At 39.9% G+C, this 11,936-nt stretch overlaps 1 protein-coding gene across 2 annotated transcripts in view; it reads left to right on the top strand.

The window, feature by feature from the left end:
- LOC104966124 (stromal interaction molecule 1) overlaps positions 1–11,936 on the top strand; it is a 583,137-nt gene that overhangs the window by 8,987 nt on the left and 562,214 nt on the right. For both annotated transcript variants that reach the window (XM_010795274.1, XM_010795275.1), the window contains exons 3-6: positions 4,028–4,158; positions 6,559–6,673; positions 8,057–8,168; positions 8,585–8,700. In XM_010795274.1, the coding sequence (XP_010793576.1) occupies positions 4,028–4,158; positions 6,559–6,673; positions 8,057–8,168; positions 8,585–8,700 (474 nt within the window). The remainder of the gene's footprint in view (positions 1–4,027; positions 4,159–6,558; positions 6,674–8,056; positions 8,169–8,584; positions 8,701–11,936) is intronic.

Here is an 11,936-nt window from a genome sequence, read left to right as displayed (position 1 = left end):
ATATATCTCATCGATATATCGATGATCATATCATATATATCATATAATGATCATATATATACGCATAATAACTATCATATCATAATACCTTAACGTTTGAACCTCTGCCAGAGATCATATTGGAGATACACGACGAAGACGACGATAGAATAGGACGATGTGAGGTACATTAACACTATGGTTGCGAGTCTTCTCCAGAGAAAGGACCAATTTAATCGAATTTCTTTCGTATACGGTCTTCGACAACAACTAATCAAAAGTAACGTAACTGTTCGTGTCTTTTCTTTGGTACTCCGAATTCCCTTCAGGGACACACGTGGTTGTACTTTATTACTGCAACGTAAAAGGACCCGAACCAAAACATGGTTGGTTTGCTTACATGGAGATATTTGGTAAATTTTGAGTTGAAACAAGATTACTTATAGTAAGTCAAAGGATACTTATTTTACGGAACTAACGACACATGGAGAACCAAAGACCAAACGTCCCATCCCGTAGTGAAACTATTCTATGATATTTTCATTAAGCATATCTTAGCAGTAAGAGTGTTTGTTATCAATTGTAAACGTATCTAGTTTGAGTGAGGCGACAACGCATATGCTACCGGCCGAGTTCCACAAGGGCGTATGATAGTTACTATGACGAACATAGTAAGAATTACAGCTCGTTGTGTTATGCTAGGTACGCCCGCACACACACACCCCGTCAGTCCGACCGTAAACTGCCCCGCAATTACGGGCGGAAGGTTCTTAGGGGAATAGCATGCGGTATGGCGGTGGGTCACAAAAAAATCTAGGGTCTTGTACGACAAGTACTGTCCGACCCGGAGACGTCAATCTATGTTTTGTCTTTCACCGTATTTGTAACAGTCTCCTAAGTTAGGCACGTTGGCCATGTCTGACAGGTAATTTTCGCAGATAGAATTGACCAGAAACTAACCGTTTATCCTAAATCACATACCGCGATCTACATTGTTCCTGCCGAACTGCGTGTTAGCGTTGTATCGACGGTGGAGTCGCATCGTTTCCAATTAGAAACCTCGGTTTCATCAGTTCGGTAAGTCAAACTCTCTTGGACGTTTCCGGGTGTATGGTTTTTCCGTTAAATGAGAAGACGCTAAGAGGGAGTAAGTGGTGAGTCGGTACAATTTGTTTCCTCGCTCGTCAATCGAATCCACTTTTGAGGCATGGTCGACGTTGCTTGAGAGTCACTGTGGGTTGCACCGGAAGAAAGAGTAAACCGAACGTTTGGAGACCTCTGCGTCTCTATTCTATCACATGTACTGGTCGGTTCGCCGGAAAAAATTCCTCGTGAGTTCAATGCGTTGAGTAAGACACACAGACGTACGGCCTCTATTGTGTCAGGCTTGAAACGAACTGAAGTCTTCAATGGCTGTCATTCATCCGAGATGCGGGGTAAGTCATTGTGAGCAGTACGAACCTTTTAGTCAGCTTGATTATGCTCAAATACGCCAGCTCCTCCCCGGGAGTACCCTGTACTACTGTTGTGTATTCATTCTTGTTCATTGAAATTGTCTACAGAGCTTATCAACTGACAAACTTACACAAAAATTGCATGATTATCTGTATAGCAACTTGTCCCCGATCACACCATACACTGAGGTGAGGATTTTACTCACCCTTTTTTTGTCTCTAGCGACTTGTGACAGTACGGAACAAGCCTCATTCTGTTATATCACATTACATGTGATCGTCGTAGAAGGTTTTTGCGGACCAGCTACCACGACAGAAATAGGCCGAGTTATGACATAAGATCGTCTGAGTCCTGAGTTCTATACCTGCAGCTGTCTACTTTAGTGACAACTGGCTAACTAAATCGTTAGTGACAAAGTACCAAAACTCCCGTTCTCTAACGTCACTAATCTTGGTACCTACGTAAACAAAGAAAAGTGCTCCTCCAACAATTTAACGTCCGGTTTACATAATTTAATACATACTATTTTTTCGTACGAAATATTACATTACGCTCATCAAAGTGACACCTCCTAGACACCTTTCCTAATGTATTAAAATGTAATAGGTTCACAGTCGCTTGTGTCAATTTCCCTTAGGACGGTAATGTATGAGATGTGCGATTTATGGCTCAGCGTAAACAACTACAACTTTTGATTCAACGTTAATGTTCGTATCTCCCCTTTAGTAATTCAAATTCCACCGTGATTTTGTTATAAAACTAACATTACATACACCTTTACTTTTACCTAATAATGGTAGACTAAGCATTTGTTTGGATTTCTGGGACGAGTTTAGCGGTATATATCTTATTGATGGTAATCTGGTGCAATCCGATTAATTACGGTCTGATAAGAGTTTGTACCAATGAAAATCCCTGCATACATATACATGTCTGAAGGTTTCAGGGGCAGGATTCTTCTGAATTCACTTAAACCATGGATTACATTTAAATGAAATGTACTGATACTACAGGCACTTTCACACAGCTCCTGAATCTCTGCAGAACAGGCCAAACAAGGTTTCCTCTCAGGGAGCGGTGGCGTTATCTTTGATCTAGTGCAGAGGATCTCTAATCCCTCAGGAAGCAGAGGGCTGATGAGCTTCACTAGATACTTTTCAGATGGCTACATATCATGATATGTAGCCATTGATAAATGCATTTCTAATTTTGTTTTCAAATGATTGTGGAGCCCTTCACACTGAAAACCTAACAAGTTACAGAGGCCTGACCGTCAAAAAGACAATTGAAAGAAAACAAATGTTAACAACCAAAACATAATTTTGACCAAACTTTAAAGTCTAAAATGTGAAAAATGTAGAGCACACAATTATCAAAAGCTGCTTTGCCTTAGGTCGAGGCCAAGTATTGGTCTGACAGTCATGCTGTCTAGCTTCTTGGTTAGTTCAAGGTTCAAGGTTCTTTATTGTCAAACTAACATAGCTACAGAGCAATTATGTCGTTGAAAATCTTAGGTCACAGGCTTCTCCAACAATGCAACACAATAGAGAGGCGAAGTCACCCCCATCCATGGGACCTTATTTCGGAAAAATAATGTATTGAAGTCAATGGAGAGAGAAAACTTATCTTTCGATCCCGTTTGAATTGTGCCATGAATTACACATATGTTTGTCAATCTTAAAAAAATAATTTCCATGTCAAAAAAGTCAGTTTGTCTTAAAACTGTTGAAATATAAGAATATGAAAAATACGCAACTAGAAAGGCTACATATCCCGGTCCCGCATGCTAGCTCTTACGAAACCGACTAACTCCCCTTGTGTGTATGTACAGCTCTCAACATGCCCAGACTTGTGGTGATTTTCATTAAAACAATATTAAAGTATATTTACATATAGGGGCTTGCATCCCCTCATTGAGGTTTAGGCTTTACATAAATAAGTCTTTGTCTTGAAGGAATTTTAAAGTTGAGTGAGGTCTTCTGAAAAACACAAAAGGTTCAAAGTCATGAACTTTTTTTTGCCATCACAGGATTATTTGAATTCAAAAGAGCTATCGTAGGTATGATGTTGAATCAGTACTTGAGTAAATTATTATTTAACTATTCAAATTGTATCTTTTTGTATTGGTCTGTCTTAATCTGCCTGGTTGTTTCTATTTATTATTTAAAAAACTTGTTATTGTATAATCTTGACATTGCTAATATAGCAGTTTTCTCACAGTGCAGCTTGAAGGATAATGTCTGGGATTGAATTCCTACCTACTTTGAAAAGTATTATTTTACACTTTGGGGGCTGTTCTGTGTGTAACTATATTGGTTGTTTTGGAGACTCCTTATGATGGAACAAGAACAACAGAGAAATTGCCTACAAAAAATCTCACAGATTTAGGATTATGTCAAATATTTGCTGTTTCTCAAGAATGAAGGTAACACAAATAAACCAAAATGATCTGTTAATACCTATTGTAAAAAGAGATGTTTAATTATCTTGAGCAGACAATAAAGACATTTGATTAATGTTTTCTAATCTTCATTTTGTTGTTGTGGTAGTACCCAGTTAACACTATCTTCATATCACTTTGATTCTCCAATAGATTTGTGTCGCATCGATGAGAAGCTTTGCAACGATGAGAATGAATTTCTCAGCTACGAGGCGATCCGTAGTATTCACAAGCAGATGGATGATGACGCAAACGGCAATGTAGACGTGTCCGAGACAGACGGCGTAAGTATCAACCTCAGAATTCATCTTCAACAGGAGCTGATGCTCTGTTGAAAGGGGAACTCTGGCTTGTAAAGTCACAGAGGTGGTCTTCCTTCAGTTTAAAGAGGCGTACAGGTATCATTACTGTAATCCTCTGTAAACTGATCATCGGATTGGCTGCTAACATGGTCAGTTAATCATACCCCTGTAATGTTCTTAACTTATACTGAGTAACAAGAGGATTTGTTCTGTTTCCACTCCAGTGCCCTTTTTACTGAAGTGTTTGTCAATAATTAACCTAATTCACTGGCGTACATGCTGCCACATTAGTACATACACATGGTAACACAGAAGGTTAGTGTACCTTTCATCAGACTGTGTAGTTTGTAGGTAGAAATGCATGACAAATAGTGTTGGCAACTTTTCTCTTAAGTACAGTGATGCATAATGAAAGCACAGTATAGAGAGTAGCAGGCGCTCACAGCTGGATAATGATCATCGGAAGTCAAGTCTGTTGCTTATCAGGCAACACTGCGCCGTAAAGACACTGCCTGTCATCCATTAAGCTTACATCCTGGGCTCTTGTCTAAACTACATGTTGCGTGTGATTTTCAGGAGACCTCTTCTGGAGCCTCCTTTAATTTTAGTTCAGTCTGTTGCTGTAGAGGCCACACCAATGGCCTCTCTGCTTTTTAAGAAGAGGCACTGAGCATAAAAACAGGCAAGAAATCAAGTACTACTCAGGACTCAATATTATAAATGGCCCGCTGGCCCGGAAGCACTATTTAGACACCCCGGGCCAGCATAACGTACTTTCCACTTGCCCGCTCGGTCACTGAAAATATTGCTTTAAAAAAGGAATTGTCCTGTGGTATAGGTACTTTGACAAGCAATTTTGTTAAATTGTTTCGTTTATTAACGCTACAACATAGCGTTTCGTGAGGTGGTTGTCGTTGTTGGGTGAAAAGCAGACAGCTGTTTGCTGCGGAGTAGAGCGCAGCGCGAGCAGGCTCCCGTGCGCGGGATCACGCTCCATCCCTACAGACTTTAGAGCCACCTAACCATTCGCCAACATTTTTGTTAATACCAGCTGTAACCGGCCAAGCGCTGGGCAAAAAAAACTATCTTTAAACAAAAGAATGTCAGCGGAGGAGTTAAAGGAGAGTGACAGGGAGTATGAGAAGAAGAGGGACAGAAAGTTTCAATCACACTGGCTTGATGGATGGAGTTGGCTTCAATATGATGCCAATATAAACAAGGTCTTTTGTCGGCTCTGTACATCAATGCCGACCTATGCTGACAAGTAAGTGAAGAGTAGAAAAAGGTATTGTCTATAGGGAAATGTCCCAGCAGTTTAGGATAATGAAGGCTCTAATCTATTACATAGCCATTACATGTCTAACTCCTAATGACAGGAAGGCAGAAAGCGCATTATACAAATAATAATAATGATAATAGCAGACCTTTTTTAACAAGGACCACTATATAATTATTTTAATAAACCAAATATGAACAATTGAGGAAAATGAGGAAGAACTGATGATTCAAATGTTGTAGTAATGTAGTTTGTGCATAAATTACTATTGCAACAAATGTGTTAATTTTCTTCATTATTAGTCTATTTTTTGGATGAATGCTCTTGGGCCAGTGGAATTTTACCCTTAATGTCTACCCCTCTCTGTACACTGAGCACGCACATCTGTAGTGGCTCAGAGCCAGGAAATAGAAAGCTTAAAACGATTAAGAGCACTTAAAGACAATAATCCGACTTCCTGTTATCGTACAGTAAATAAATAGAGGATAGCTGAATTCTTCATGACACAGTTCAAAGTCTGCATCTGGCTTTAAAGAATAAGCTATAGGCCTTAGCCACAATGATGCACATTTTCTAAAGACAATCCTTTGAGGAGCGTGATACTTCACCTGCAGTACAGACTATCTCTATGCACTGTAGTGAAATCCTCCCACACGGATATAGCAAGAAAGAAAGGCATCATGACTTATTGGTTTCCACCCATGTTGCATGAGTTGCTTTTGTAGGAGTGCAAGATGTTATGTGTGTGACTGAGTAAGCCTACGATATAGTGGGCAACCACCTGTGTGGTTCCATATCTTGTAGTGGACCAGTACCACTCGTGCCCTAAATGTGGGTTTTGGTGCCATGGTGTCAACATGCCATTTTAAAACAGAGATACAAAAAGAAATCGAGATACCTCTGTTGTAAAGGTTTAGGGGATTACAATTATTTTCATTTAGACTATCACCAGTTCTAAATGGTTCAAGATCAATACATAATAATTGTGTACTTTAAAAAAAATATTATACATTTAGCCATAATGATTGCAGAATTGCTCAAACTTCAAAGACTATAGTTTCACGGTATTCTCTGTAACCATTACAAACATCCTTGTCATTCTGCAGTTCCTGAGAGAAGATCTTAACTACCATGACCCCAAGGCCAAGCACAACACCTTCCATGGTGACGACCAGTTCATCAGTGTGGAGGACTTGTGGAAGGCCTGGAAGGGCTCTGAAGGTATTGCTTTGATACATGTTCCTACTAAAACCAGCAGTGACTGCAAACAAAGGCCAATCTCTCAGTTTGTGTTGTGCTTTTTTGAGTTTAAAGACTGTAAACTTTGTTTCTGCAAACTGTGTACCGCATTGACACGCCTTGCTAATACTTACTGTTTGATATTTGACTGTTTATTGAAACACTCCTTGTGACTTTGAGTGTCTGTTAGTAGCTTGTAAATTAGAGTTAGTTTTGTCTTCTGACTGAAAGGGTGGGTCTCACATTCCCCTGCTTGACACTCACTTGCCCAACAGTCAATCAGATGTCATGTCAAGCAAAGTGCAGTCTAGTTATCAGCACCAGCAAGTGTGTCACTCTTATTGACTCTTGTCAGCACGAAAAATTCACATGTTCACTATCACCTCCTTCTGCCTATCTGTTTGGCTGGGCTATCGTGTAGTCATAGAGAGCACTTTTCATGTGCCGTGTCTGGCACTTATGTCTATTCACACCCTTTGCTGTGGCTGCCTTTCCCCCCTTTTTTGCTCATAGCACTGACTTATCCTGCAATGCAGTTTTTTGACAAGGCTCTGGAGATTTGGAGCCAGGAAACTGGGTTTTTGTCCAAGAAAATAAGACTAACACAGACAGCCCACACTGTTGTCTCTGCTGGTTATCACTATGGGCAGGTCACTGTATGCTACGCTACAGGGTACATCATAGATCATTCCGGATACAGCTGTCCATGTTTGTTTGATATGTCTCATGTGTCAAGTTGTATTTACAGTGCAGTTTGATAGTGTTATGGAAGTTGCATATGGTGGTTGTTTTGGCTCTGTTCACTGGGTTTAAAATCAAACAATATCCACCAGGTCAGTGCTGACTCTCTTGATATTCATTTCAGAGCAGCAGTGTAGGTAGAAAGGGGGCATTAAGGGACAGCCATTATTGGACAAGTTAGCACAACCTTTGCTACAGTCGGTATCTACTATGTGATGCACTGCTGGGCCTGTACTGCAGTCATCTTTATTGCTGGGTCATTTTTTCGTAGCCTCTTTACCGTAAGCCTGTTTTTTAAATAAGCAAAAACGCACGATCATTTGGAATGAGTTTTAAAGATGCTGTGTAGGGTCACTGTTCTCAAATGAGGTGCTAAAAAGTCTATGAGTACATTGTCCATTCAATAAGAAAACCCTCAAACATCATATGATACAAGTCAGCTTTTTATCACATAGCCAATGTTTTATTCATTTGAAAGAGAGCAACAATAAAGATCATATTAGTTGTACTTCCTAACTGTACCTGCACCTTAGAGCCTTATCAATACTGGACGTCTGCAGGAATTGGATGAATAAGTATCTGTGGGCACTATAACTAAATGTGTTTTTTATTTTTTCCCCACAGTGTATAATTGGACATTGGAGGAGGTGGTGGAATGGCTCATCACTTATGTGGAACTGCCACAATATGTCGAGGCCTTTCGCAAGATGAATTTTAATGGAAGCGTCATGCCAAGGTAAAATATGTCAAGACTTTTCTAACTTCTCCAAAGTGAAATGTACCACAAGTAAGTTGTGGTTTATTTAAAACTGTTAAACTCACAAATGTACAACAGTGATGCCAGTGTGGACATGACCCCAACACATAACATGGATTTGATGCATCTTCTTCAGTGCCAGCTATTAAATCCCATTAAAATGACTTTCTTTATAAGTTATTACGTTCCCTATTCTGATCAGTCAGTGTCAGTTTTAGAACATTAATTAGATTTTCCGTAGCTAGTGTATCGAGTGACCGTTTGTGATTTGAATCTGAATGATAGATAATAAAGATTTGTTAAGGGGTCACGTTACACATGGCTCAGAATGGATTACACTCTTTGCTCTTCCTTCCTTGTTCCTGCTTAATGACTTTGTGTCTGTTCTCTCTCAGGCTGGCTGTTAAGAACACCTCCCTGACGCTCGCTATTCTGAAGATCCTGGATCGCAGCCACGTGCAAAAGTTGCAGCTCAAATCTTTGGACACCGTGCTGTTTGGAGCACCCCTGAGTATGTGACGTTATTCCTTTTTGTTAATGTTGCAGCTCCTATTCATACATTATCATACACCCAATCATACAACATGAGTTGGTTGGTACTTCACACCCCTAAGCAGAGTTGAGAGGAAAGTTCAGTTCTTGTTACCTCTTCTATAGAAAAGCAGGAGAACTCAAAACATTGTCTGCAAAATTCTTTAAAACATAGTGGGAAGATTTAAAATTCAAAGCTTACCTGGATCAGTGTTGTGCTAGTTACTGAAAACCAGTAACTAGTTACCATTACTAGTTACTTCATTTCAAAAGTAACTCAGTTACTTTACTAATTACTTACACCAAGTAAGTAACGCGTTACTGTGAACAGTAACGTGTTACTTAAAAAAAGGGCTCCCATTAATGCCCTTATAGCCTTCATTTCAGTACTGTTATTGCATTGGAGAATAATACAATCTGTTGATCAAGAAATAGAAATAGTAGAAATAGCCTGCATGTGTTCTAAAACATACCGTACAATGGCTTTATCAACTTTTCCCTGGCTAGCAGTCCCTCGGTTAAAATCCAGCCGCTGTTGCTTAGGTGGAGGTGGAGTGGCGTCGGATGAGTCTGGGTCTGTGGTCTTAGCTACTAGCTTCGTCCCAGCATGTTGTTTCTGCAGATGTTTCAACAGATTTGAATTGTTGTTTTGGGCAGTAGATAGGATCTTTGACCCGCCAAGACACAACTTACATTTAACTAAAACGTTCTTTTCTTTGTGCTCGACAAAAGTGAAATAGTGAGAATATCTCCAGGCGGAGAAACTCGACTTGAGCTCCGCCGCCGCCATGATAGTCTTGTTAGTAAACACACAAACACGCCCACAGCGCGTCTCCGCATGTGACACAGGAAGTATCTAAGTACATTTACTCAAGTACTGTACTTAAGTAAAGTTCTCATCTCTGTTCGCCTCGCTGTTGGCGCCGCTCACCAACGTCTGGGAGCCGAGACTATAAAAAAAATAACAGAGTAACGCACCATGTAGTAACGGTAACTGAGTTACTGAATTTAAAAAATAAAGCGTCAGAGTACTAGTTACTGCCAAAAATAATGGTCTCAGTAACGCGTTACTTTGTAATGCGTTAGTCCCAACACTGACCTGGATACACATTTTTTTTTTTGCATATTTTTGTTTTCAGTTATTATTTTTGTTTAGGTATTGATCCAGATGCAGATAAAAAAAAATGTATAAAAATGTTGGGGATCCTGCATCCTGGACATTTATGTGCTTCTAGAGTGCCTCATTATTTCTAAATAAGGCTTTCATACTATGTCAATATGTTGGAACCGGTTTCGTCACAGAAAACTGGTTATCAGAGTTAGAAATCATATTCTACTTTCAAGTCAACACTTGTTCACATATGTCACTCCCTCATGGGAAAACTTGACTTGATTCTCTTGCATTGGAAGACTATACTGTGAGACATCACTAGGAAGATTTGAGTTGGTTTCAACAGCAAACCACCATTTCCTATATCCTGACCACAGTTTTTTACTGACTCATTTTTAATCAGCACCTTGTCCCTGTAATATGCGAGTCACTAAATCATCTACTCACTGATTTACTGACTTCAGTCGGCGCAACTTTGATATGTTGGGGTAGTCCTGTCACCCCCTGTATCGGTTTCAGGGAGTGAGGAAGTGAGACGTAGTTAGACCCCACTTGATACGCTTTTCACTGCGTAGTAAGATTAAAATGCTCTCATCCTCTCCTGCCTTTCTCCAGTTATACTGCTCCATATATATGTAACTACTATTTGTTTTCTTCTCTTAAGGGTTTCATTGCCTCACAATGGATAGGGTGTGTCTCTTCTTTCATTCCTCTTGGCAGCACATTATATTATTTTTACGAAATCTGTGTTAACATATTGTTCCCAGAATGTCTGACCAACTCCTTTTTGAATTCTAGAAAAACAGGGTTGATTCCTTCAAGCTTAGTTACAGCCTGGCAGCTGAAACATTTGCAATACTAAGCTGAAAAAAATATGGATTTTTCGAGTTTACACACATATTTATGTTGTGGAGGGACTCCCTGCTGAAGAGAATTGATTCTGAGGGGCAGATATGTGTGATCATCATAGAAAATGTAATGAACCTTCAAAGAAAGGAGTCTTCTTCATTAGAAAGAGATTGCACAGGGCGACAGTGTGTAGTCGTCTGTGTCTGGCATGTGTCATTGTGAATGTGTTTTGTTAGAATCACACCCGAAGGAAGACATTTGTGAGCACTGTCTGGCTTTGACAGCCTCTCAAAGCCAGGGGGTCCCACTAGTAGTCAGTGTGACACACTGTGTAGAGCAGCAGCATTTTAAGACACATCTCACAATGGGTTGATCTTAATCAAGTGGACTGTTGTGTACAAAATAATCAACCAAAGGACATTTCCAGTTTTGTTGTTAATTAAATGTCACTTAATGCTCTCTCGGTGGTAATTCTGTAAGGCAGTCAATGCAGTATTTGCTAGAACTTGAGTGAGGACAGGAAGCACACTGTGTTTCCTGCTGAGGTCTGATAGTAGCAGCACATGGAGAACAGACTAGCATTTGGACATTGTTTTATATTATCTCAAGAGATAATGCACAGTATTTCATTTTTTAAGCATCTGTTCCCAGTAGGGATGGGAATTTGAAAGCAAATGTATATTCGAATATTCAACCCCCCAAAAAACGGTTAACCGGTTAACCGAAATGTACATATCCTATAAAAAAAAAATTGGGTAAAAAAAAAAATTCAAAGTGTAGAAACCAAGTCGAATTTGTTAAATGTATTGAACTGGTGATCACAGTTTGACAGCTATAGGCCTACAGCTTTCATGTGTGGAGGCGATTCACAATCAGCCCAGCTGTAGAGAAGACCCTCATAGCTGGAACGGAGGTTGCGGGTATAGCAAGGTATAGCATGTGTATATATAAGTTTAATTTGGCATAGTTTGANCGCCAGATCGTCAATATCAGCCGCCTCATCTCGCCGTCTCCCTCCGGTACACAGCACCATAGTGCTGGAGTTGCATTAGTACGCGGATACGGATGATACTTGCGCATTAAGTTTCTGTTAGGGATCATGCCATCAACAGTCTCTGCCAGTAACGCTTACTATATATTCAATGCCTACTTTAGTTATAGCGCCTTGATATATGATAGCTAACTGTCACAATGTCTGTATGCTGACGATTAGGGCTAACATATCTGCTAGCTAACGACGGCTCACTCACCAAGAT

The sequence above is a fragment of the Notothenia coriiceps genome, unplaced genomic scaffold, assembly GCF_000735185.1.
Source record: "Notothenia coriiceps isolate Sejong01 unplaced genomic scaffold, NC01 NC01_scaffold00037246, whole genome shotgun sequence".
Lineage (NCBI taxonomy): Eukaryota > Metazoa > Chordata > Actinopteri > Perciformes > Nototheniidae > Notothenia > Notothenia coriiceps.
Note: the sequence above shows the minus strand (reverse complement) of the source record. Positions and strands in the feature narration are given on the sequence as shown.